This window comes from Astyanax mexicanus, chromosome 22 (assembly GCF_023375975.1).
Source record: "Astyanax mexicanus isolate ESR-SI-001 chromosome 22, AstMex3_surface, whole genome shotgun sequence".
Classification (NCBI taxonomy): Eukaryota; Metazoa; Chordata; class Actinopteri; order Characiformes; family Acestrorhamphidae; genus Astyanax; species Astyanax mexicanus.
In genome coordinates this window covers 25913995-25935859 of record NC_064429.1, presented here as the reverse complement: position 1 = coordinate 25935859, position 21865 = coordinate 25913995, and the positions used below count along the sequence as shown (strand labels likewise).

The following is a 21865-nucleotide window of genomic DNA, read 5'->3' as shown; positions in this document are numbered from 1 at the left end:
CATACGTGCCTTGATTTATTTCCACCAGCCCTCCACCGCACGGCGATGTATTTGCGACATCTGGCGGCGCTCACTATATCCTTAGCTACAGAAACGTGAAAGGAAGGCACGACGGAGAGTGAAAGAGAGCCAGCGCCGCGGCCAAGCGACAGGCGACGACATCGGAGGGGCAAAGTTTGCGTGCCTTAAGCTCTTCGAATTCGGTCCAAAAAGGCTCGGCTACCCCCTAGTGGGCGAACAAAGGCAGCCGCACTTGTCTAAGACGCGGGGTATGCGAGTGGGGGATGGGGAGGGAGCGACAAAACAGCCATGAATCCATAGGGTCTAGAGGTCATCCTTCTTGAGATGTGGTGACATCATAACAATGGGACACTTCTACAGCCTTAGAAACGCAAGCTGATCCATTCTGCGAAGGGCGTAAAAAGGAGAGGAGCATGCCTCAGAGTTCCCACACATTCAGCAGGGGGAATGAGAGTGAGCGAGCGAGCTATGAAATCAGCCAGAGAGAGAGAGAGAGAGTGTAAGAGAGAGAGAGAGAGAGATAAAGACAGAGAGCAAAAGAAGAGAGAGTAGAGGGAGGGTGTCTGGACAGTAGCAAGCAGGCGAATGTAAAGGCCTCTCTCCAGCCAGCCTTTCTCTCCTTTTTTCAAAGCATCTATAAAAGAAGATGGCTTAATTCACCCTCATTATCTACCCTGAGAGCTTCTCTCCCTCCACTCTTTCTCCGTCTCACTGGATATAACCCACATCATATGCATGCATTCTTCCTTACAACAAAGAGCCATCATTAAACTGTTGGCTTACTTCTTATTTTCTCTTTGATAGTGCTTATTCAAAATCACCTTATATGACTTATACGACTTATAAAAAAAATGCCTCGAAAAAGAAAAGGGCACATTCACAAGACACATAAACATTCCATGCTACGCTTGCTGCTCATCAAAATTAATAGACAGTGATTGATGACATTTATTGCATAATTAGTGAAACGAGAGCAGATAATTGGCAATTATCAGAAAATTAGTGGCAAAATACTACATAAGCACAAAGAGAAAAACTACCACTGTTCTATATACGAATACGACCACAGTTCCTAACTGCGCACACATCACCTGAACCCTGAGCTGCATACCGCTCGCCGGCTTTATTTGTGAGTGCAACAATGGTGCAACTCGCAAGTGCGTTACATAAGCAGCGAAGCTATAATGAGATCATATATTCATACTGAGAGTGTTAATTAGTCTGTCTGCTCGAGGTTGAGGGAGCCAGGCCAGGGATTCCACCACCTTGGCTCATTGTTTTTCTAATCCTGTCCTCGCATTCATAATTCACCACATCGTGGCTAACGCGCTTTTGCGTCTTTTTCTCTTTCTATATTTCTTTGTTTGGTCTGTTTACAGAGGTTTCATCACGGTCATGATGAATTTCAGAGTGAATAAAAGTCTCCCTTCCTTTTTTTTCTTGCTTTTGCCGGCGGGATTCAGCTGCCAGCCATTTTGACAGCTTCATCTGTGACGGCGGTCTTTGATCGCTCCTGTCACTGATATCCAACGCCATTGAAAGGCAGAATTTAAAAGGAGTTGGGGGGGTATAAGTGACGTTCACTCGCAACTAAGCTGGTCCGCTTTATTAGGCGTCTGCTTTAAACAAGCGTCTCGCTCTCTTCTTCTGTGGTGACGTGGTCGTCCCCTGAGGGTGGATGCGTTTGAAAACTGAGTAGCTGAGAGAACGCAGGAATAACGATAAATTTGAGAGTAGTGTTAGAGATGGGAGAATCGTAAAATATTTTGAAATGCTGTAATGAGGAGGAGACAAATGGCGTGCTGATACACCAGATACAAATGCCACCACAGGGCATGACAAACTATAGTAGTTTATGGTTCTTAATTGTCATAATTTACCAGAAGATACATTTCCTTTTCCCCCCTTTTTTTAAGATGTTGTCCACGAAAATGATGTACTTATTTTTGAACAGGCCTTGACTAGTAACTAAAGCTCAAGAAAGAAGACGCAAACATGTTTTCTGATTCCAGGGGAAAAGGTTGGACTTCCCTATCAAATCTAGGCATAACATTGGTTTTAGGTTTGCACTCACCAGTAGTTATGGTTAGGTTTTTAATGGCAATCTCCGCAAAACAACAGACCTAGAACCTTAAGTTGCACCTAGTATCTTGGATTGTCTATAACAAGTAAACTAGAAGGAGGCCTTTGCCTTTGCTCATGCCCTCTCATGATTCCTGCCGCGATGAGGTTGAAGCCCGCTGCTGGGGTTGGTTATCTGAGGATGCTGGGGCTTGCTGGCAGGGCGAGAAGGAAACGGCAGGCGTTCTGACCTCTCTTGAAGAAGGAGGGGGCATACGGCCGCGGGCGCAGTGCCAGCAGGTGGTAGGTCTTCCAAGAAAACAGAGGGAAAGCAAGACAGAGAGAGTCTTCAAATAAGCTGTCAGTACAACGCCCGAGCAAGCTGCTTGACATTTAAGGCTGGTCAGGAGAATGCAATATGTTCGGGACTGGCTGAGCTTGAGAAATGGACAGGTTCAGCTCAGTGACTGATTGCTTGGAACAGCATCAGGTCAGTGTTGGGGAAGCAGCGATGCCCCCTGCCCCACTACCCTACCAGTCCCACTTTCTGATTATATCTGCTCCCCTCTGGCAAGAGCGCCCAAGTTCAAGAGGAGCAAGAGGCGGATGAGGTGATTGGAGCGAGAAAGAAAGAGATAAAGAAGGGGGGTTTGAGAGCCTGACAAGGAGCATCTTTCATCCCCAATGGCCTTTCATATCATTGTCATAGCGTATTGCACCAATTGTGCCATTGCCCAGGCACAACAGCAGATGCCAGCAGACGGCTCGTACCATTGACGGCAGAGGTGGAAATGGCATCTCGTAATAGAATAAGTACATCAGAGAGATTCGCTCCCAGCTAAGCTGGTCATGGATTCAAAGGCACGATCAGGTCCACTAAATGTCTTGGCAGGGCAAATTCAATCCAGCACCCCGCGTTTAACAGTCATGACGAAGCAGAGGTACGGAGAAAACAAAGATGTCTCAGAAAAGATAGCGAGACGGAGAGAAAGAGACAGAAGAAAAAAAAAAAAAGAGAAAGAATCAATTCCAGAGACTTCAATCCACCTCTGAAGACGAATTCAATGTGCAGCTTTAATGCTTTTCTTTCTCCACTTTTCTTTGTGTTCTGTCAACAACAACTTGGACTAACATAGCAACCTGTCACATCAAGGCAATCCTCAAGAACGCACTGAAGAGAATGTTCTACAGTGGGTTGGTGCTGGGAGCACACTTTTTATCTTAGTCATGTATTTCATAGAGGGGAAATAAAAAATGATTTTTAAGACATAGAGGTAGATCTGCATTCTCGTTCGATCTTTGTACTCCTTGTACAGGGTCCTACAAGTTAAATTAAAGAATATTTTACTCAGAAAAGCCATGGAATAGAATTATGTAGATTGATTATGAGGTAATACCTCAGGGGTCAGCTTGGGAATGCCCCCAACTGTATACGCTGTGAGGTATTATCTTTTGAGTCAAGATAAACTCTGGCCAGTGGGTTCATTGATAGGACATTTAATTGTTCCATTTGTGCAAGCATTTATCATCTGTCGATCCACAGTATCACTTGCGTACTGTTAAAACAGAAGCCACTCAAGGCAATGCCATCCACAGTAGACACCACACTGCAGGATAATGATAGTGACCATCGGCTTCTGGCTACAATAGTCCATGTGATCAGACATGTAATCTGTAGTCTCTCTGGTAGAAATCATATCTAGATTCAATAAAGAAGGCCACACACACATTTATTGGCTTCCATGGGGCATTGAAAAGTCACTAGACATGATGTTCAATGATGTTCAACACAACCTTGGCCTTCATAAGATGTTACAAAAATTATAAAAAAAATATTATAAAAGTGTTGCTTCATTTTTATCAATATTATATCTTATAGCACTGTCAAACACATTCAGGTTCAAGAGGTTGATTTTATTGTGTAGCTACATTAGTTCTTTCCTTGCTTCATGCTATCGTCACTCCCTTTCACAAACACACACAGTCACAGACACTCACACACACACACACACACACACACACACACACAACTTCATGAACCTATTCAAAGCAGAGCCGGCGGAGGGCAGATGTTGGTGACAGACCTTCTCTTCTGCAGTCATGACTGAGCAACCTTCATCTTCCTCCCTGTCCTTCCGCGGTGGCCCTGATCTGCTCACAGCCCGTGCATGCCAATGAAGGGCCCCGGTGGCCCAAGAGGCTGGCTGACCATCTGCCCAGGGGCCAGAGTGCCACTGTGACTTCCACAGCCTTCCATGCCTTGGGGGATCTGTTCGAGTGTCCTCGAAGGACACCTCAGCCTCTCATTGAGATTTCATGCCTTTGGGTGGCTGTGACAGGAAAGTGTGATCAAGGCGACTGGGTCATGTTTGAAGAGCTTGTGGACAGGATTTTCGAAGAAGGTTTTTTTGGTCGATAGCAATGTCTGTATGAAATGCAAGGAACTGTTCCAATAAGTACACTCTTGAAAATGAGGATGCAACAGAATTATCACTTTTGAGCTGTATCCCATTTCACTTCTTGTCCGTACAATTTAGCCCTAGTCCTAAATTTAACTGAAGTGAAACAGCTTTTTAATTTATTTATTTTGACAATGTATCAGGTTTATGAGGTGTTGTCCCATTTCAAGGGGAACGGTTACACCAGGTTCAGAGGTGCAACTTGGAAATGAACCTGTGCCTTAGTCTCCGGAAGATCTCGTCAATTGAGTGGTTTTGATTAAGTTGCCTGAAGAAACAAATGTCAATGAATGTCATTTTTGCCTTTTTCGAGCAAACCAAAGGCGACAATGGCAAGAAAAACCTCTCTCAAATCAAAACGAAGAAAGCATGGAAGAAACACAACCTCCTCTAGCAGACACCAGATAGCACAACCAGTAGCAGAAGAACTTTGCATCAACTGGTTCTTTCGGGAACAAAAAGTAAACCTTCAATGGCATCTCTGCAAAGAACCTCAAGTAGCAAACTTCTGTTGATGCTACACCCTGGAATATCTCGGGTGGTTAAACATAAGCATGGCAAAGCAATGCAACAAGAGTCATAAAACGTGATGCTGCTAACAAAGTTTCAAACAAATCCCTTAACCAGCACTTATTAATGTGTGAACAGAAGGCATGATGAAAGAGCTACAGAGCTTTCCCAGAGTACACGATTTGATGTTAACTTAGCACCGTAATGAGTGCTTAGGGGGTTTTGCTGTGCTGTCTTCTGCTCTTACATACATATCCAGGCGTTGCTCACTGGGTTTGAAAGGGAAATTTCTTAGGCAAGCGAGAAACAGTAGTGTCTTTCTAAATGTCTTTATGGCAAAATAGATGAAGGCAGGCGGTCTTTGAATGTCAGACACACAGACAAGAGGACTTTAAAGGTTCATTCTACAGCAGGGGTGTCTAGTCTTATCCACAAAGAGTCAATGTGGCAGCAGGTTTTCAATCCAGCTAAGCAGAAGCATGTGTCATCAGTTGTTTGAAGACTGAACATTTGATTAAATGAGTGGAATCAAGAGAACTGCTGGCTGTTTGGAACGAAAACCTGGCGCTAGACTGGCCCTTTGCAGGTACAGTAATAATGGACACCCCTGATATACACGGTGAAGAGATTAGCATACCTAAGATATAAGTTTGCAAGACTGGATGAAACCGAAGAACCTTGGAGGCTACAAGCTTGCATCTAATCTGCGGTTTTGTTTTGTCTGTTTAAGAATTAGCTGTTTTGTCGCTCTATGCTTTATGACATCAAATATCCAAGACAAACCTTCAACACAGCTCCTTAAAGTCTCTCATGTTTGTGTCAAGGCATTTATCTTTTTTTACCGGCCAATCACAGGTGTGATTGTTACGTGATGTCTTTCTTTTCTGAGTTTGCTTGGTTTTCACATGCACTATAGTCTGAGTGAAACCTCTATGACATCTGTATTAGTTTGTTTTCTCCACAACTACATTACAAACACATTGTTTGACGGAACTAATTGAAAGAATGGCCTTGTTTGCGAACAAACAACAGAACCAAAAGAACAGCTGATGTTTCAATTATAGCTCCACAAAAATGTCCACAAGACTTTCCTTCAACACTCCTACCACCATGGTCCTACTACAAGCTATTACACTTCTCAAAGCCCTCACTTCTTTATTAAAAAGCAATACGACCTGTAAACAAGACAAGAATTCTGGGTATTCTGGATGAATATGCTTTAGCTCAATGCCACTGCAAAGTCCTGCACCTCGAACCTCAATTACAATTCCACTCGTACAGTTCCACCCGGCGCTCTAACCACTCCGACTGCCTCTCCAGATATAACCAGACTCTCTTTCCCCGCAGTCGAGCGCAAGGCTCCACTTTCCATCTCTATCGTCTTGTCAGAGCATGTTCGCTGGAGCACCAGATGAATGCTGACAGGCAGGAATCCTTCTAATTATATGCTCCTGGCCCTCGATGCAAATGGCTTGGTGCTCACGGCGCTGCTCAGTGACTGGCAGCGTGGTGACACCAGGGGCCCACGGCGTCGAGGCCTGTCAGTGGCCCCCCGCTCGATCCGGGGACGAGAGAGCACCTCACCCAGCTGCCACGGTGGCTTTGTCAATCAAGAGGTGGCCACGGCGAAGCAGGGCAGATTAGAACCTCCGTCGCGGCCCTGCCGGAGCTCATTTGGTGGGCTGTAAATTAGGAGATTAGATTATGGTTGGATAATGGAGCATCATTGAGAGAGATGGCTGGGATCGGCAGCGATCTGGATTTCAAAGCTTTTATTGAGGACACTGTCGAGGAATAAGTGCGTCTGAATTAGCCGCTAGCTAATTAGCGCGATCTTTACTGTCAGTGTAAGTAGTGTTAACCGCACAGAGGCGAGCACATCACTAAATGAATCCTGTCAGATGATCAAGCGGAATGTCTGATTCTTTCCGTCTGCAAACCGCAGTCCTCGTCCCGAACTGATGTGCGGCTGCTCCCGTGCTGCAGGAAGCTCTTAATCGATCACTGACAGAAGAAGCAGGAAGAGCAGAAGCAGCTAATGAAAGACATAAAGGGGGTTTTAGCAGAGCAGGCTAAAAGCAGAGCAGGGAGGAACATGGCGGCAGAGCTGCTTGACAGTTGACTCTGTTGGATGTGACTTTCACAGTCTGCTGGCAGTTTGTGTGGAAGCCATCACATCTGTGACTCAGAGTTTGATTAATGAGCCTTTCAGCCCGCCTCTGCTGTGTGAGGTGGGGCCGCGGCCTTCTCTTAGGCTTCACTGATTCACCACCCTCACACACACACACACACACATATCTCGAAACCCACCCACCAACTGAGAGCCCTGGGAGCCCAAACCAAATGAGAATGTTTTAGGATAAAAGATGCGACAGTGAAACGCTTTTTGAAGGTAGGTCATATATTGTCAATGCAATTAACACAAATTGGACTATCAACTACTAAAAAAAAACATATACAGATGAGTATAAGTATAAGTGTGTGCAAATGTCTTAACACCTTTGGTCACATTACATATTTATTGGTTGTTGTTTTTTGTTCTTTTTCTCTAAATGTGACATTTTGAAAAATGCGATTTTTTGACTTCTTTAGTCCACAGCACAGCATCCTCTATTTCCAAAACATCATCTACTAATCATTCTACTGTTCTGTAGCATACTTTAAGAACACAATTAAGACTGTCTTATTACTTTTTTTTCTATTTTTTCTATTTATACCCTATTTTCTCCACAATTTAGAAGGCAAATTACACAAGCTAAATTCCTATGGACTCCCTCATCACTAATAATTTCCCCAACACTAGTGCATTCCTTCTAATAACACATGTTAACTACCACTGATGCAGCATCACTAGGTAGCAGCACGCCTTGAGAAAATCCAGTTCTGATACATCAGCCAACAGATGCCTTGTGCTTACCAACATTTACAGTACCCACCAAGAGGAAGTAAGACCAATTGTGTTCTTTTAGATTCCAGGTGACGCAGGATTCAAACTGGCAATCCTCAGATTATAGTGACAGTGTCATAGAGCCCCCAAGGTTTCCTACCTATGGCATTTCAAGAGGGCCATGTTAGTGCAAGCAACACTGCATACTAGAATAGTGCAACACCACTCTTGATTCGGTTAAAGTTTCCAGATATATGGGACTTTTGAGCACCTATAAGTTCTCTGATAGTTTCCATGATCCCATCTTGACCTCCACAGTTCCCCTGAACAGCAATTGTATCTCAATAACATTCAGCACCTTCTTTCAGCCTTCATCTCCCATTGATTAAGTAAGTTCCCTTTTAGATCTTTAGTCTATAGCGCAGAGGTACTGAAGTTTGATGAGTGTTACTGCAAGGTCTGATTGGTCAGACATCTTACGAAGCAGAGAAATGATTTTAAAAAATGACCGTGGCTTTGGAGGATGTGATGCGTCAGGCCTGATTTGATAATCAAGGTCTACAAATTTATCAAAAAAAATTCTGCACAGGTCATGATTTTTGTTAGTTTGTTTGTTTGTTTGTTTTTTCATGTCACGAATGACAGAGTGTGTCATACGGCCAAGGATGCCCAAACTTTCACAACTGTATATATCCCCTCAATGGCATCCCCTCTATGCTATGTCAGCTTTCAAACATGACAATCTTTGAATTTTTTCCTTCTGCAGAGAAAGACCGAGGTGATGCGTTGACAAGCAGAGTATTTGCTTTTCCCCTAACACAGCAAAACATGCCAGCCTCCTCAACCTTGACAGCTCTGCTCACCCCTGCACCACAAACGCTTCAAATCCGAAAGAACAGAAAAAAAAAAGAATCAAGACAAACAGACTACAATCTCGCAAGAAGCAAAAAGGTGGGGCAATAACAACAACACCACCCCCCCATACTACACACACTGAGATTCACATCTGCGCAATTCCGCCTCTAACTGAGCTGACCAGCGTTTGTGGACAAAGACCCACCATTTTGACACATTTGTTTTTATTTCATTCCCTGGAAAAGGAAAGCTTACCATATGGCCATCATTTGGAGCAGATGGCATTTGCCCAATTGTGAAGCACACACTCCTATCACTGCAATTTAAAGCACTCCATTTCAGACCTACCATCAACTGCCATTCACTCAGCAGTTATTTGCCTGGGCTATCTTTACGCTTTATGATTCACAGAGAGGAGGCAGTACGAGGTGTAAATGCAGAGAAATGCAGGACACACACCTGAAAACTAAAACTCGACTACTTACTTACTTCTTTACGGCTACTGCCTGGCTCAAACTACAGGACATTCGGGTCAAATGAGGCTGGTTTTTCAGAGAAACTGATTTAGAAACTGAAGTGGTCTCTTTATTATAATTTTTTTTTTCAGAGCTGTATTGCATGTTGTGTATGTAGTGTTTAAGACACAGCTCTAATTCAAATTATTCTAATTTCTAAACTCTATTTTTTTTTTTGTTCTATTTAGAATAAACTTTTAGTTTGGCTTAGATTTTACACAAGGCAGATGCTACACCAGTAAGCCATGACATCATAAGGTTTGCTTATTACCTTTTATTTCCTTTTGTTTCTTATTTATTAAATGTACTTTATACAACAAAACATTGCAGCAAAAATTAAGAACCATGGTTCAGAATGTGGTCTGGACTTTCAGGTGTGAAAACAGCCTAAATTAGATTTCTGGCCAATCTATCACTCTAAGAAGATTGATAGAGGATCAACCTGAAACTTTTATAAACTTCCCACATCCTATAAGCTAATGGTTTTACCACTCGATAAGGTGCATTATAAGCTGGAAAAGGAATCATTTTGGGTTCAGATAGGGGATGCATCTAAGGGGGTGGGTTGGGATATAAGTTTGTGATATAACTTTATGATATAAAAAAAGTTTGGGCACTGCAGCTTCAGACTGAGAAGGCTTTATAAAGGCTCTTTATAGATAATGCAGATACCAAACTCAAACGTCTCAAGCTAAAACAGATATTTGACAAAAGTCGTAAACTGTCCAGCGCATTTAATCCTTTCACCACTGATGTCCATAACTCTGGCTAATGCGGGCAGGTCATGTTGAAGTCTGGGAATTTGCTCCGTTCTTTCCCTCTCTCAGTGTCAGGTGCGAGTCTGGGGAGACAGAGGCTCCATTAATCAGCCCGGTTCTGCTGAAAAGCTCCATTTGAGAATGATTTATGACACCGCCGGCAGAGACGGCCAAATGACAGGTGACAAAGAAGGACACCCACACCTGTGTAAATCTGCCCTCTCTCTCTCTCTCTCTCTCTCTCTCTCTCTCTCTTTCTCTCGCTCTCTCTACTCTTCCATCTGGCTGTGTGGAGCAGTTGGACTGGCACTGAAAGTTTCTCTGAATTAATGAAGTCATCCACTGCAGAGCCAGCTTAACAACTTACACTGTAAAAGTCCACAAGCGCCTGCCCCCCGAAACTGCACGGCTTACAGTTATGGTGGGATATAAGGTCAGTGCTTAGACATTACTGACAGAGCTAGAGAAATAAGACTGGCAGATGAAGTGGGTATTTTAAGAGCGAGAGAGGGAAAGAGGATGAAAGGGAAAGAGAGAGAGAGTATGTGTATGACTGAGTGTGTGTGAGAGAAAGACAGAGAGAGATAACGAGTGATTGAGATAGAGAGAGCGATACCTACAGAAAAATAAGGTTTTCATTGGGTGGGAGAGAGATCGACAATGAAAGACAAAAAGAAAGGAAAGAGCAAAGGAAAGAGTGCTCAAGGCAAGGTGACATGAATCCTCTTTCTTTCTTTCTCTCTCTCTCTCTCTCTCTCTCTCTCTCTGAGTTTAAAGCGAGGCATTGTATACATATCTTCCAACAGGTAAGTGCAGAATTCTTTATCTTGCATTGCATATGGCAAAAGACATGGGACATAATTTTGTTGACAAAATGACAAAAAGACTATAAAAGTAAATACTTTTAAATACACATAGTGCATAAACTGATCACATTTCCACATTCTCCATGACACACAAGCCTACCAAAATTACTCCAAAAGGGCACGGACAACTCATCCAGGAGGTCATAAAGGAACCCCAAAACAACATTTGAAGAACTGCAGATCACACACAACTTCAGAAGGACCACTTTTGCCTCTCTCTATCTCAGTTTAAAGCGAGACTGGCCGGTAGTGGGTACAAAATGGATGAGACATTCATCAATCACAATGGACAGGTAGTGCAGTGGGTGGTAATGACTGTGACTGGCAGCTTCTGGCTAATACTGTCCATGCAAACAAACTTGCAACATTAACCCGCATATCCCGCAGGCCAGTGCTACGCTCTTTAGATTCAACAGGATGTGGAAAAAGTGATGGTGCATGGTTCTAATTCCTTTTCACTTACACGTAGCATGTATGGATATGGAGATAGAAGGTAAAAGAGAGCTAAAGAAAGAAAATAAAAGGTTTTGTAGTTGTGCTGTTTTTATGATGCCCTGGCAATACTGTCTTAACATGATAATAGCGATATTCTTTACTAAACTACTTTACTGAAATAACTGAGGGAAAAAAAAATTAAAAAAAAATTGAAACACCCCCATTTTCCAGTCAATAACCAAAAATGATTAAAAAAAAAAGAAAAAAATATATAATACAGTGTACACAATTTATCAGTAAACTGCCAGGGCTTAATAACTAAGAAATGAACAAAAGTAATTTTGATAGTGTTAAAAAAAAAAATATATATATATATATATATATATATATATATATATATATATATATATATATATATATATATATATATATATATATATATATATGTATATATATATGCACAGCTTACAGGTAAGAAATAGCAATGGAAATAAAAAAAATATATATTTTTAAATTTTGTATGTAGTAAAGCAGTGCTGGAACATATTGTGTTACACTGCTGTACTCTTTACTGCAGCATTTACACAATTACACAAAGCACCTTCACACTCTCATCATCATTAAAAAGGGAGCAAACAGACAGAAACTACAAAAAGAAAAAGACAAACTGAGCGAAAGAAAAAGAAAAGAGATAGTAAAACAGGAACAAAGAACGAGCAAGGACAAAACAGAAAGAAAGAATAGAGAGAAGGTGAAAGAAAAAGAGAGAAAGAAGTGAACGAGTGAGCACAATGGTTATATGAGTGTGTCTGTAATGCTGATAGCTGAGCGTGTCTCTGGAGGTGCTGGCGAGATGTGTGGGGAGCAATGTTTCATAAACTGAGTCTATTTCAGAGCGGACTGAAATGAAAGAGATGGAAATAGACGCAGACTGGGACGGCGGTCTGCAGACCTGTCCCTGATATCACTCACTCCATTCGTACAAATTCTCGGCACACGCGTAATCTATGTCTGAAGCCCCGTGAGAGAGCTTCGCCGACACTCCGTGATGTCCTTCATAAGAGGCAGAGACACAAGATACACTTGTCAGATGTGTGAAAATTACAGGAGATGGAGAGGCACAGAATGTGGGTTGATGCGGCTGGTACACACGGTTATGATGGGCGTGAAATTTACATTGTTTTCTAAAGCTGCAGCTAATCAATCTAACTTCACACAGGACTGATTATTAACAGAGATACATAGACCAAACCTTTAGACTGTTTGATCCTCTGCAATGCCACAGCCATCTGCAACTGAGGATCCAGGACAGCAGTGTTTCATTAACAGGAGTTAATGAAAGTTAAGGCATTAACAGGACCCTTATTCAATTTAATTTAATTCAATTCAATTTTATTTATATAGCACTTTTTACAACAAAGGTTGTCACAAAGCAGCTTCACAGAGACAAACAGGTCCACGCCTCTTATGAGCAGCACCACAAAGATGCCAAATTTTATGGTGACACAGTGGCAAGGAAAAACTCCCTTTAAGAGGAAGAAACCTTGGAAGGAACCAAGACACTTGGAAGTGTTATTCACCCTCCAACCCCACATCAAAAGGATAAATACACGGTTGTGGAACTACCACCATTAAATCCTATTTATCTAAACACCTCAGGTGTTTACGGTGTTTGCTAGGTGTGTTATTAGGTGGTTTTCATGGTATTTAAGGTGGTTGCTATACAGCTGATAGATGGACAGAAGATTATACTAGGCAGTTATACTAAGGTGCCCTCTCCCCATAATTCACCATACTGATACTGGTCCATGGGAACCTTCGTTAGCTGACACAGTAGGATTAGCAGATAAGCTAATACGAAATTTGGCTACTTTAAGTGCACATACCACTCACACCTTCTCTATTTTTCTCAAATAAAAGATTAGGAACATGAACCTTTTTTAGCAACATTCATAATGCCAAGTGTAGGCTACATGGGTATTTAAACCCAGAAGCATTGAGTAATATTAAGCTATAGAACTGTGTTCTCTGAAAAGATGGTGTTCTTTTCCATTTAATATGTTTGAGATGAGTCAAGGAGTTAGGGATGAGGTGGGTGGTGGTTAGTAAACAATACTGACCTCACCAATCTCAGAAACCTTCTCTGGACAGTGGAGACAGTTACAAAAACAAAAACAAGTCCAATTCCTTAAATACCCTTGTTTTCAGAACAGAAATGGCAAATCTGTAGTTATTGTATTAACAGGGTCTGGGCTAAGTGGTCTCCATGGTATTCCAGGTGTTTGCTATGCTGTTGATAAGTGAAAGTGGCAAGGTGATTGCTAATCGCACCCACAGAAGGCAATGTATACATATCTTTCAACAGGTAAGTGCAGAGGTCTTTAGCTTCCATTGCACATGGCAAAAGACATGAGACCCAATAAAGTTGACAAAATGACAAAAAGACAATAAGTAAACAAAAATACAGGGCATTTTTTTTAAATACACATAGCATAAATGCATAAACTAATCACATTTCAAAATTCTCCGAAACACACCAGCCTACCAAAATTCCTCCAAAAGGGCACGAACAACTCATCCAGGAGGTCACAAAGGAACCCAAAACAACAGCTAAAGAACTGCAGATCATACCCACCTCAGGTGGATCATAATTTTTTTGCCACACAGTGCATAAACTGATCATATTTCAACATTCTACGTAACACACAGGCAGTGAGTGTCCCTCTTTGTGCCTGAAACTGCTCAAAAAGTCTTAGTACATCTGGCCCTCAGCGTTCATTCACTCGCCCATAATCCCACTTCATTCATTACATGTCATAAAACTACTCGCTACGAACAAAGAGACCTGTAATGAGCCGAGCCACAAAAGCCTTGGATGCCTTTTCTGTGAGAGATTAGACCGTATTATATAATATTTACTTCTCTCCCTCTCTCTTGTGCTCTCTCTTCTCTTCCCTTCTCAATCATCCCTCTTTTTCTCTCGCTCTCTGTTGCATTGGCTTTTCTCCCCAGCCTTCTCCCTCCTTTGCTCTCTCTCTCCCTCCCTCTCTCTCTCTTTTTCTCTCTCTCTCGGGAGGCCATGCCAGTCTGCACTCAAAGTTCAGGTTCCTTCATGAATAATCCGGCGGTAATGCCTGCGAGACAGAGCCGAGTGACAGTATCTGTTTTAAACACATGTGCAACAAAGCGGCACAAGGGCGAGCAGGATGGAATACACTCTCGCGCTCGCACTCGCGCGCGCACACGCCACCCTTATTAGGAACACCGTCCTTGGCAGACAAGCCGCTTGCCCTTTGTTGGAAAGTGCGTGTAAAACTGAGGGCAGCTTGAAATGGAGCTCATGTAGCTGCTAGACAAGGTGCAAGGGGGCCCTTATGGCAGCCTGATAGTCTTCAGCATGACAGCTCAGAATTGAGGTCTGGAGAGAGGGCCGAGACACCGCCGCCCACCGAGTCACCCCAATGCATAAATATTTATACCCTCAACAAGCTGAGGAAGAGGAGGAAGAGGAAGAGAGTGCAACCTCTGCTGACTTGAGCCACCAGTGACAGTAAATTACTTTACCATCAGGCTGTATAACTCACCCGCAGCCCGCAGGGTGGTATAGATTGCATTGCATATACACACTATACAATATACACATATTAAAGGTGGTTGATACAGTATTTAAAGCTTCCCACTATGGTTTTAAATGAATGGTGGTCAACACAGTTGATTACCGTATTTTCCGCACTATAAGGTGCACTTAAAATCCTTTCATTCTCCCAAAAATCATCAGTGCACTTTTGTATAAAATTTACCAGTCAGGTTGTAAGAAGCAGTAAAGCCACTCCACTAAAGTGCAGTCTTATACAGGACTTTCAGTTTAGTTCTCTAGCAGTATTAGCATTAGCTGCTAATCATGCTGAGCGCTTGCTCTTTCACTGCCCAGAGGTGAGTATATTGGCCTGTAGCTTGCTGCTTACCCTGGTTAGCACTGCTGGAGCAGCATTAGCATTAGCTAAGCACTAGCTCTTTCTGTTCAATTAGAATAAAATCATGAAGATACCTTTGTTACTTACTAGTGTCGCATAAAGAGCCTTATAGTCCATTGTGCTTTTATGTATGAAAATAGACCAGAAAATAGATGTTTATTGATAGGTTTTTGATGCACCTTATAGTGGAAAAAAATGCGGTAACACTTTTCACACTTTTCACAAGCATTTCTGGACAACCTGAGACATACAAAACTGACAACCAAATGTAAAAATAAAACATGTGGATTGAAGCAGTACACAAGTTTGACCTTGATTATGCAACATTGCTTAGAGATCTCACAATCGTGCAATAAAAAAAGTGTGAACAAAAGCTGGAGACGCAATGCTGGTAAATTTTACACTGGAATTTAACTGCAATACACAGTACCATTCCTGAAAAGTTACTGTAAAAGCTCATCTATATACAGATGCAGTCACACATTCCCAGTAAATATACAGTAGTCATGTCTAGATTACTGTTGGCCAAGTGGAACATGTCTCAAATGATTTAGCTCTATAGTTGTGTTTTTAAGATATGAAGCATCTCATGGAACTACCTGACTAACTGACTGATTATTTGACTCACTGACTCACTGACTGACTAACTGACTCTCTGACTAAATGATTGACTCCTTGTTTGGTTTGGAAAATACCACAACAGAGTATTTTAGAGAGAAACAGAAATGTTTTATGCTTTGGTGCAGCTCTGGGGCAACTCTGGGGCTTTTTTTCCATTGTTGAGTTTTAATTAAAAGTTACAGGAACAGAAGAGCATTTCATAGTTAGGACAACATCATCATGTATTTTTTTTTCTATAATATTGATTTTGAAGATAAAAAATAGCACTTAAGGGATGCATGTGTGAATGGGAAACTACACAAAAAAGTTTTTCAAAAATTTAAGTGTGAAATGTGCCACAATCTTAAAATCCTTTGCATTGCTACTCCCCTCTGTTTGCTTTTCACCCTGAATCCTACCTACAAAACTGGACACTCCATCACTAAAAGAGAAGGATGAACATACTGCTGCTTCCAGCTGTGGAGATACACCAACATCTGGAAGCTTTCCAAGGTAAGTTGTAGTGGTCAGGAGGGTGGGCAGGTACGCACACTGACCACTGAACCAATGTCATGGGGTATCTGCTGAGCTTTGGCCAAAGTTGCCTGCAAGATATTTCACTATCAATCACTGAGTAAAGATTCATAGCGTTTACAGCAGTGGGCAACTCGAAGGTTATGGTTATTGTCCAAATACTCAAATATCTGGGGTTCAACTTCACTAACAAGATAACACCTCACAACTTATACAGGTGTGGGTGTTTGTAAGCTGTCCCCTGTACATACTGTATATCCATGTAGGTACCAACAAATTATTCTAAAGCGCTATCCAGATGGGATTCGTTTCTCAGTGGGTCCTCTTTTTTATGGGGGGGGGGGGGGGTCTTCTGTGATTTTAATCTCATCCAGAACAACCATGTGCATGTTTTTCTCAAATGTCCTGCCACACACTATAATTACATGTTGGGTGCACGTTTCCACGGAGATCCACGTAAACACAACAGTGAGTGGAAATGGAGGAGCTACTGAACGCGATGTCATGTGACTGAGAAAGCCAAAAAACTCACTGGTCCTCCTGTTTTTTAAATTGCAGTCTGGATGCAAGAGTTTTATCACTAGAGTAGAGTAGAAGTGTGAAATATTTTTCACAGACACCTCCCCCTAAGAACCCCCCCTAAAAAAATCCTTGTCAATAAGGAAAGTAAACCAAAGCAGGACATCTAAAATCTGTGTTAGTGTTGGTGTAGTGTAGCTGAGAAGATCATCTGCAGTCTAACTGCAAGTCAAGCTCACAGCTTCACACTTAGCAAAAGTGCTTGACACCCTAGTCAGGTTCCATTTGCAACTTGGCTCCAGAAATGGCAAACTCTTCAATATCTCCTTTGAGGGAGCTCAAAGGGTATCTGATTTTTGTTTTTTTTTTAAATCCAACTCCAAAACTTCTTCTGGTGCTCCCCAATGGAGGAGCACTTTCTACTGCACTCTTTGAGCAAAGGGCGCACACTGGGAATTCGTCATAAAGAGAGAAAAAAGGCAAAACTCACACACGCGCAGCTGGAAACAGACGGAAAGGTCACACAAGATACAGCTATGATCCTGCGCCAGTGCATGGATAGGGGGGAGTGCACACACATATATTCTCTCACAAACACACACATACACACAGATACTCAACACATTTTCCCAAAAGGGATTCTAACATGCCCACTGCATCTTCATTTATAAAGAAGAAACATGGAGGGGCAAATATAGCAAAACTAAGAATAAGACAGAAAAGAGCAGCAGTGATACTGAGAAAGAGTGATATGTATAATGAGAGATAAGGAGGAGAGAAAATGAGAAACAAAAGAGAAAGGGACAAAAAGAGACTGAAAGAGAAATAGAGAGAAATAGCGACTGGCAGAGACAGATATATTAAGATAATCAAATAGATAATGAGAGAAAGATAGAGAGATGTGAGAATGAAAGAAACCGAGATATTGGGATACATTAAGCAATTAAGACAGACAAAGAGATAAAGAAAAAAAAAGAGAGAGAGAGAAAGAGAGAGAGGGAGAAAGAGAGCCATTGACATTGAGAAAATGAGAAAAAGACTGACTCAAACAGTGAAAGAATGTGAACAAAAAACTAAGAGAGCAAGAATGAGAGAGACAGACTCAGACACTCAGAGAACGAAAGAGAGAAAGAGGGAGAGAGAGAGAGAGCCCTTGACATTGAGAATATGAGAAAAAGACTCCAACACTGAGAAATGTGGAAAAACAAAGAGAAAGAGAGAGGGAGGAAGAGAGAGAGCCCTTGACATTGAGAATATGAGAAAGAGACCGACTCAAACACTTAGAAATGTGGAAAAGAGAGACAGACTAAGACACAGAGAGAACAAAAAAGAGAGAGGGATAGGGAGTGAGAGACAGAAATGGAGAGAGAAAAATAGAGAGCCCTCGACATTGAGAAAATGAGAAAAAGACAGACTAAAAAGGAGAGAGTCCGAATTTAAGAGAATAAGAGAGGCACAGAGAGAGAGCAAAAAGAGAGAGAAAGCATGCAAGAGAGAGAGAGAGAGAGAGAGAGAGAGAGAGAGAGAGAGCAAAAAGTGAGAAAAGGACCGAGAGGGAGAGAGAGAGACAGAGAGAGAGAGAGAGAGAGAGATAAACAGCCCTTGACCCTGAGAAAATGAGAAAGTAACAGACTCAGACAGTGAGAAAGAGAAATTGAGAGACAGACAGAATAAGGCAGACAGTGAGAGAAAGAGAGATTGAGAGAGAGAGACAGACTAAGGCAGGCAATGAGAGAACAACAGAAAGTGAATGAGAGAAAGAATGAGTAAGACAGCATGTTCCATAAATTGAGACAGAAAAAATGAACAGATCTGACAGCGAGAAAGAGTAACAGAAAACGAGAACAAGACAATGACAAAGAGACAGAGAGAAAGCATGTGTTAGAGAAAGTGAGAGACAAAGAGTGACAGAAAGAGAGAGAGAGAGAGAGAGAGAGAGAGAGACATTGGCAGGGCGGTCTGTCTGGCGTTACCTGTTAGTGAGCAGCACTCTGAAGGTCACCTGACTTGTTCTCTGATTGGACGACAGCAGTTGGGCCCAGTCCCAGTCTCTCTCACTCAGAGCTGACTGTTGACAAACGAGCAGTGAGTATTGTTAGTTATTAATCAGCGTTAATACGATCAGAAAATTACTGCTCCAGCTGGGTCCGACTAACTAAGAAGGAGGGGGTCCCGGATGAGACCCCTCCGACAGAATCTATCTATCATGTCTGCACAAGAAGGTTTTTATTCCAATAAGACAGCAATTAATTTATAAATCCATTTGGGGAGGGATGTAGCCATCATTTATAAAAAGATAAATCAATTTTGCGAGAGGAGTCGTTATTCTTCTAGCTGTTGTTCGTGGCAATCTGCCCAGTGCTTTCTTTCATTCTTTCTATGCTTCCCTTCTTTTTTCTTCTCTGTTTTCCCAGCAAGCATGGGCAGACTGGCCCTTTGTTAGGGGGCAAATAAAAATCTGATTGCTTTAATTGCCAAAATGTCACTCTTAACTTCAGGCAGAGTTTTATTTATCGACGAAAGGAGAAGAACACTGAGGCCCCTCCTCCTCCCCTCCCTGTCAGGTGATTGATGGATCGTCAGTCGAGTTTTTTTTTCTCCTCGTCTACTTCTTCTTCTTCCTCCTTCTTCCCTCCATTTGATTTGACAAACAGCACAGCCACCTGAAGCCGGGAAGGCTTTTTAATCATCCTCTTAATAGGGTGTTTTATGCAAAGCAATGCAAGCGCTCGTGATAAGCAGAAAAGGATTACGAGTGCTCTAGCTAGCGCAGAACAATAGCTGAAGTATTAGCCTTTGGGCTTAGGAGACACACACACACACACACACATACACACACACACACACACACACACACACACACACAAATCTCAGCGCCTACAAAAAAGAAAGAATGAAAGTACAGAACTAAACTCCTATGGATTTCTTTCATCTCTTGACCTTCAAGCCAACGTCTCATAACACGAGAAAATAAATCTCCAGCCAATCTCCAATGGTTAGAGCAGTGGGTTATTGATGATATGGTTGTGGGTTTGATACCCAGTTTCTCCCAGTGGTTGGGCCCCTGTTGGCAAGGTCCTTTACTCTGACTATTTACTCTATCCAAACTTCTTACAATTACTTTAAAGTTTTTAAAATTTTGGCAGAAAAAGGGTGATTATGGGCAGCTTTAAAAAAAAACAGGACAGAATAATTTAATTTGGTCTGCTTTTAGCACAATCATACTAACAGCAATTTACAGTTTTTTTTTCTGGCTGTTTAGAGACAATGGGAAGAATAAGCAGTGACCCAACTAATGAATGGCAGTTAATGAGAATCGCCATTGCTTTACATGAGCTGTTCACTTAGAGGGTAGAACAGGGAGTATAGGGTTGTATAGGATAGAATGGGGAGTATAGGGCTGTATAAGAAGAATAGGGAGTATAGTGATGTATAGTGTAGAATAGTGAAGATAGTGCTGTATAGGGTAGAAAAGGAAGTATCAAGGAGTATAGGATAGAATAGAAAGTATAATGTAGAACAGGGAGTATAGGATTGTATAGGGTAAAACAGTGACTATAGGATTGTATAGGGTAAAACAGTGACTATAGGATTGTATAGGGTAAAACAGTGACTATAGGACTGTATAGGGTAAAACAGTCACTATAGGATTATACAAGGTAGTGTAAGGTAAGTATAGAGCAGCATTGGGTAGAGTAGGGACTATAGTGTTATACAGGCCTGTATTTGGTAGAATATGTATATGCAGTATATGGTAGAACAGGGAATTTAGTGTTGTATAGGGTTGAACAGGGTAGTGTAGGGTAAGTATAGAGCAGCATAGGGTAGAATATAGACTATACGGTTGTACAGGCGAGAATAGGGGGTATAGGGTAAAATAGGGAGTATAGGGTTATGTAGGGCTGACTAAGGAGGTAGAATAAGGTAGTATATGATAAGTATAAAGGAGTATAGGGTAGAATAAGGACTATAGTGTGAATATGGATTGTAGGGTTGTTTAGGGTAGAATAGGGAATATAGGGTTGTATAGGGTAGTATAGGGTAGAATAGGGAATATAGGGTTGTATAGGGTAGAACAGGGAATATAGGGTAGTATAGGGTAGAATAGGTTAGTATAGGGCAAGTATAGAGGAGTATAGGGTAGAATAGGGAATATAGGGTAAGTATAAAGGTGAATATAGAGTATAGAATAGGGAGTATAAGGTACAGGAGGGAGTGTAGGGTTATATAGAGTAGAATAGGGAGTATAGGGTAACAAAGTATATTATATGCTAGTACAGGGAGTTTTGAGCACTACAGTGTAGTATAGGCTAATATAGAGTAGTATAGGGCAAGTACAGAAGAATAGGGCAAGTACTTGAAGCTTTATAGTCTCCTCACTGTGTCCTCACTGCATTGATCAATAAAGGCAAAGGCCAACACAAATGGTAAATATAGTTGTGTTTGTCTCTTCGTCTCAATATATAACGACTTCCACACACACATAAGGAAGCCGGTTCAGTTATTCTTTATTATTTCCCCCCCTTTTTTCCACAAGCATATAGTACTAGATGAGTTCACCTTTTCAAGCGTTTTCAAAAAGTTCCTCCTCTCTTTGTTTTAACCTTCTTTTTCTTTTTTTTTTATTCCCAGCGTTTCAGCTTTGTCTCCTCTTCACTCTTAAAATATTGCTGTGGGACCGGGCGACCTAGGGAGAATCGGGGGAGTTCATCCCAGAAAAGCACTTTAAAGCAGTCTTGGTTCCTCTCTGCCGTTCACCTTGCCAGCTCCGCTCGGGTGGCCTTGAGGAAAAGCTACACTCGCTCTCTCGCTCGTGCGTAAAAAAAAAAAACGGGAGAGGCAAGAAATAGTTCATGGCATAAATGAACTGC

The 21865-nt window shown here is 41.9% G+C and overlaps 1 protein-coding gene across 4 annotated transcripts in view; it reads right to left on the bottom strand.

Moving 5' to 3' along the window:
• Window positions 1–21865, bottom strand: part of kiaa0825 (KIAA0825 ortholog) — a 190063-nt gene that overhangs the window by 85541 nt on the left and 82657 nt on the right. For 3 of the 4 annotated variants that reach the window (XM_022667574.2, XM_049470829.1, XM_007243897.4), the window contains exon 19: window positions 18968–19062. The exons of the other annotated variant lie outside the window; for it this stretch is intronic. In XM_022667574.2, the coding sequence (XP_022523295.2) occupies window positions 18968–19062 (95 nt within the window). The remainder of the gene's footprint in view (window positions 1–18967; window positions 19063–21865) is intronic. 4 annotated transcript variants of the gene reach the window in all.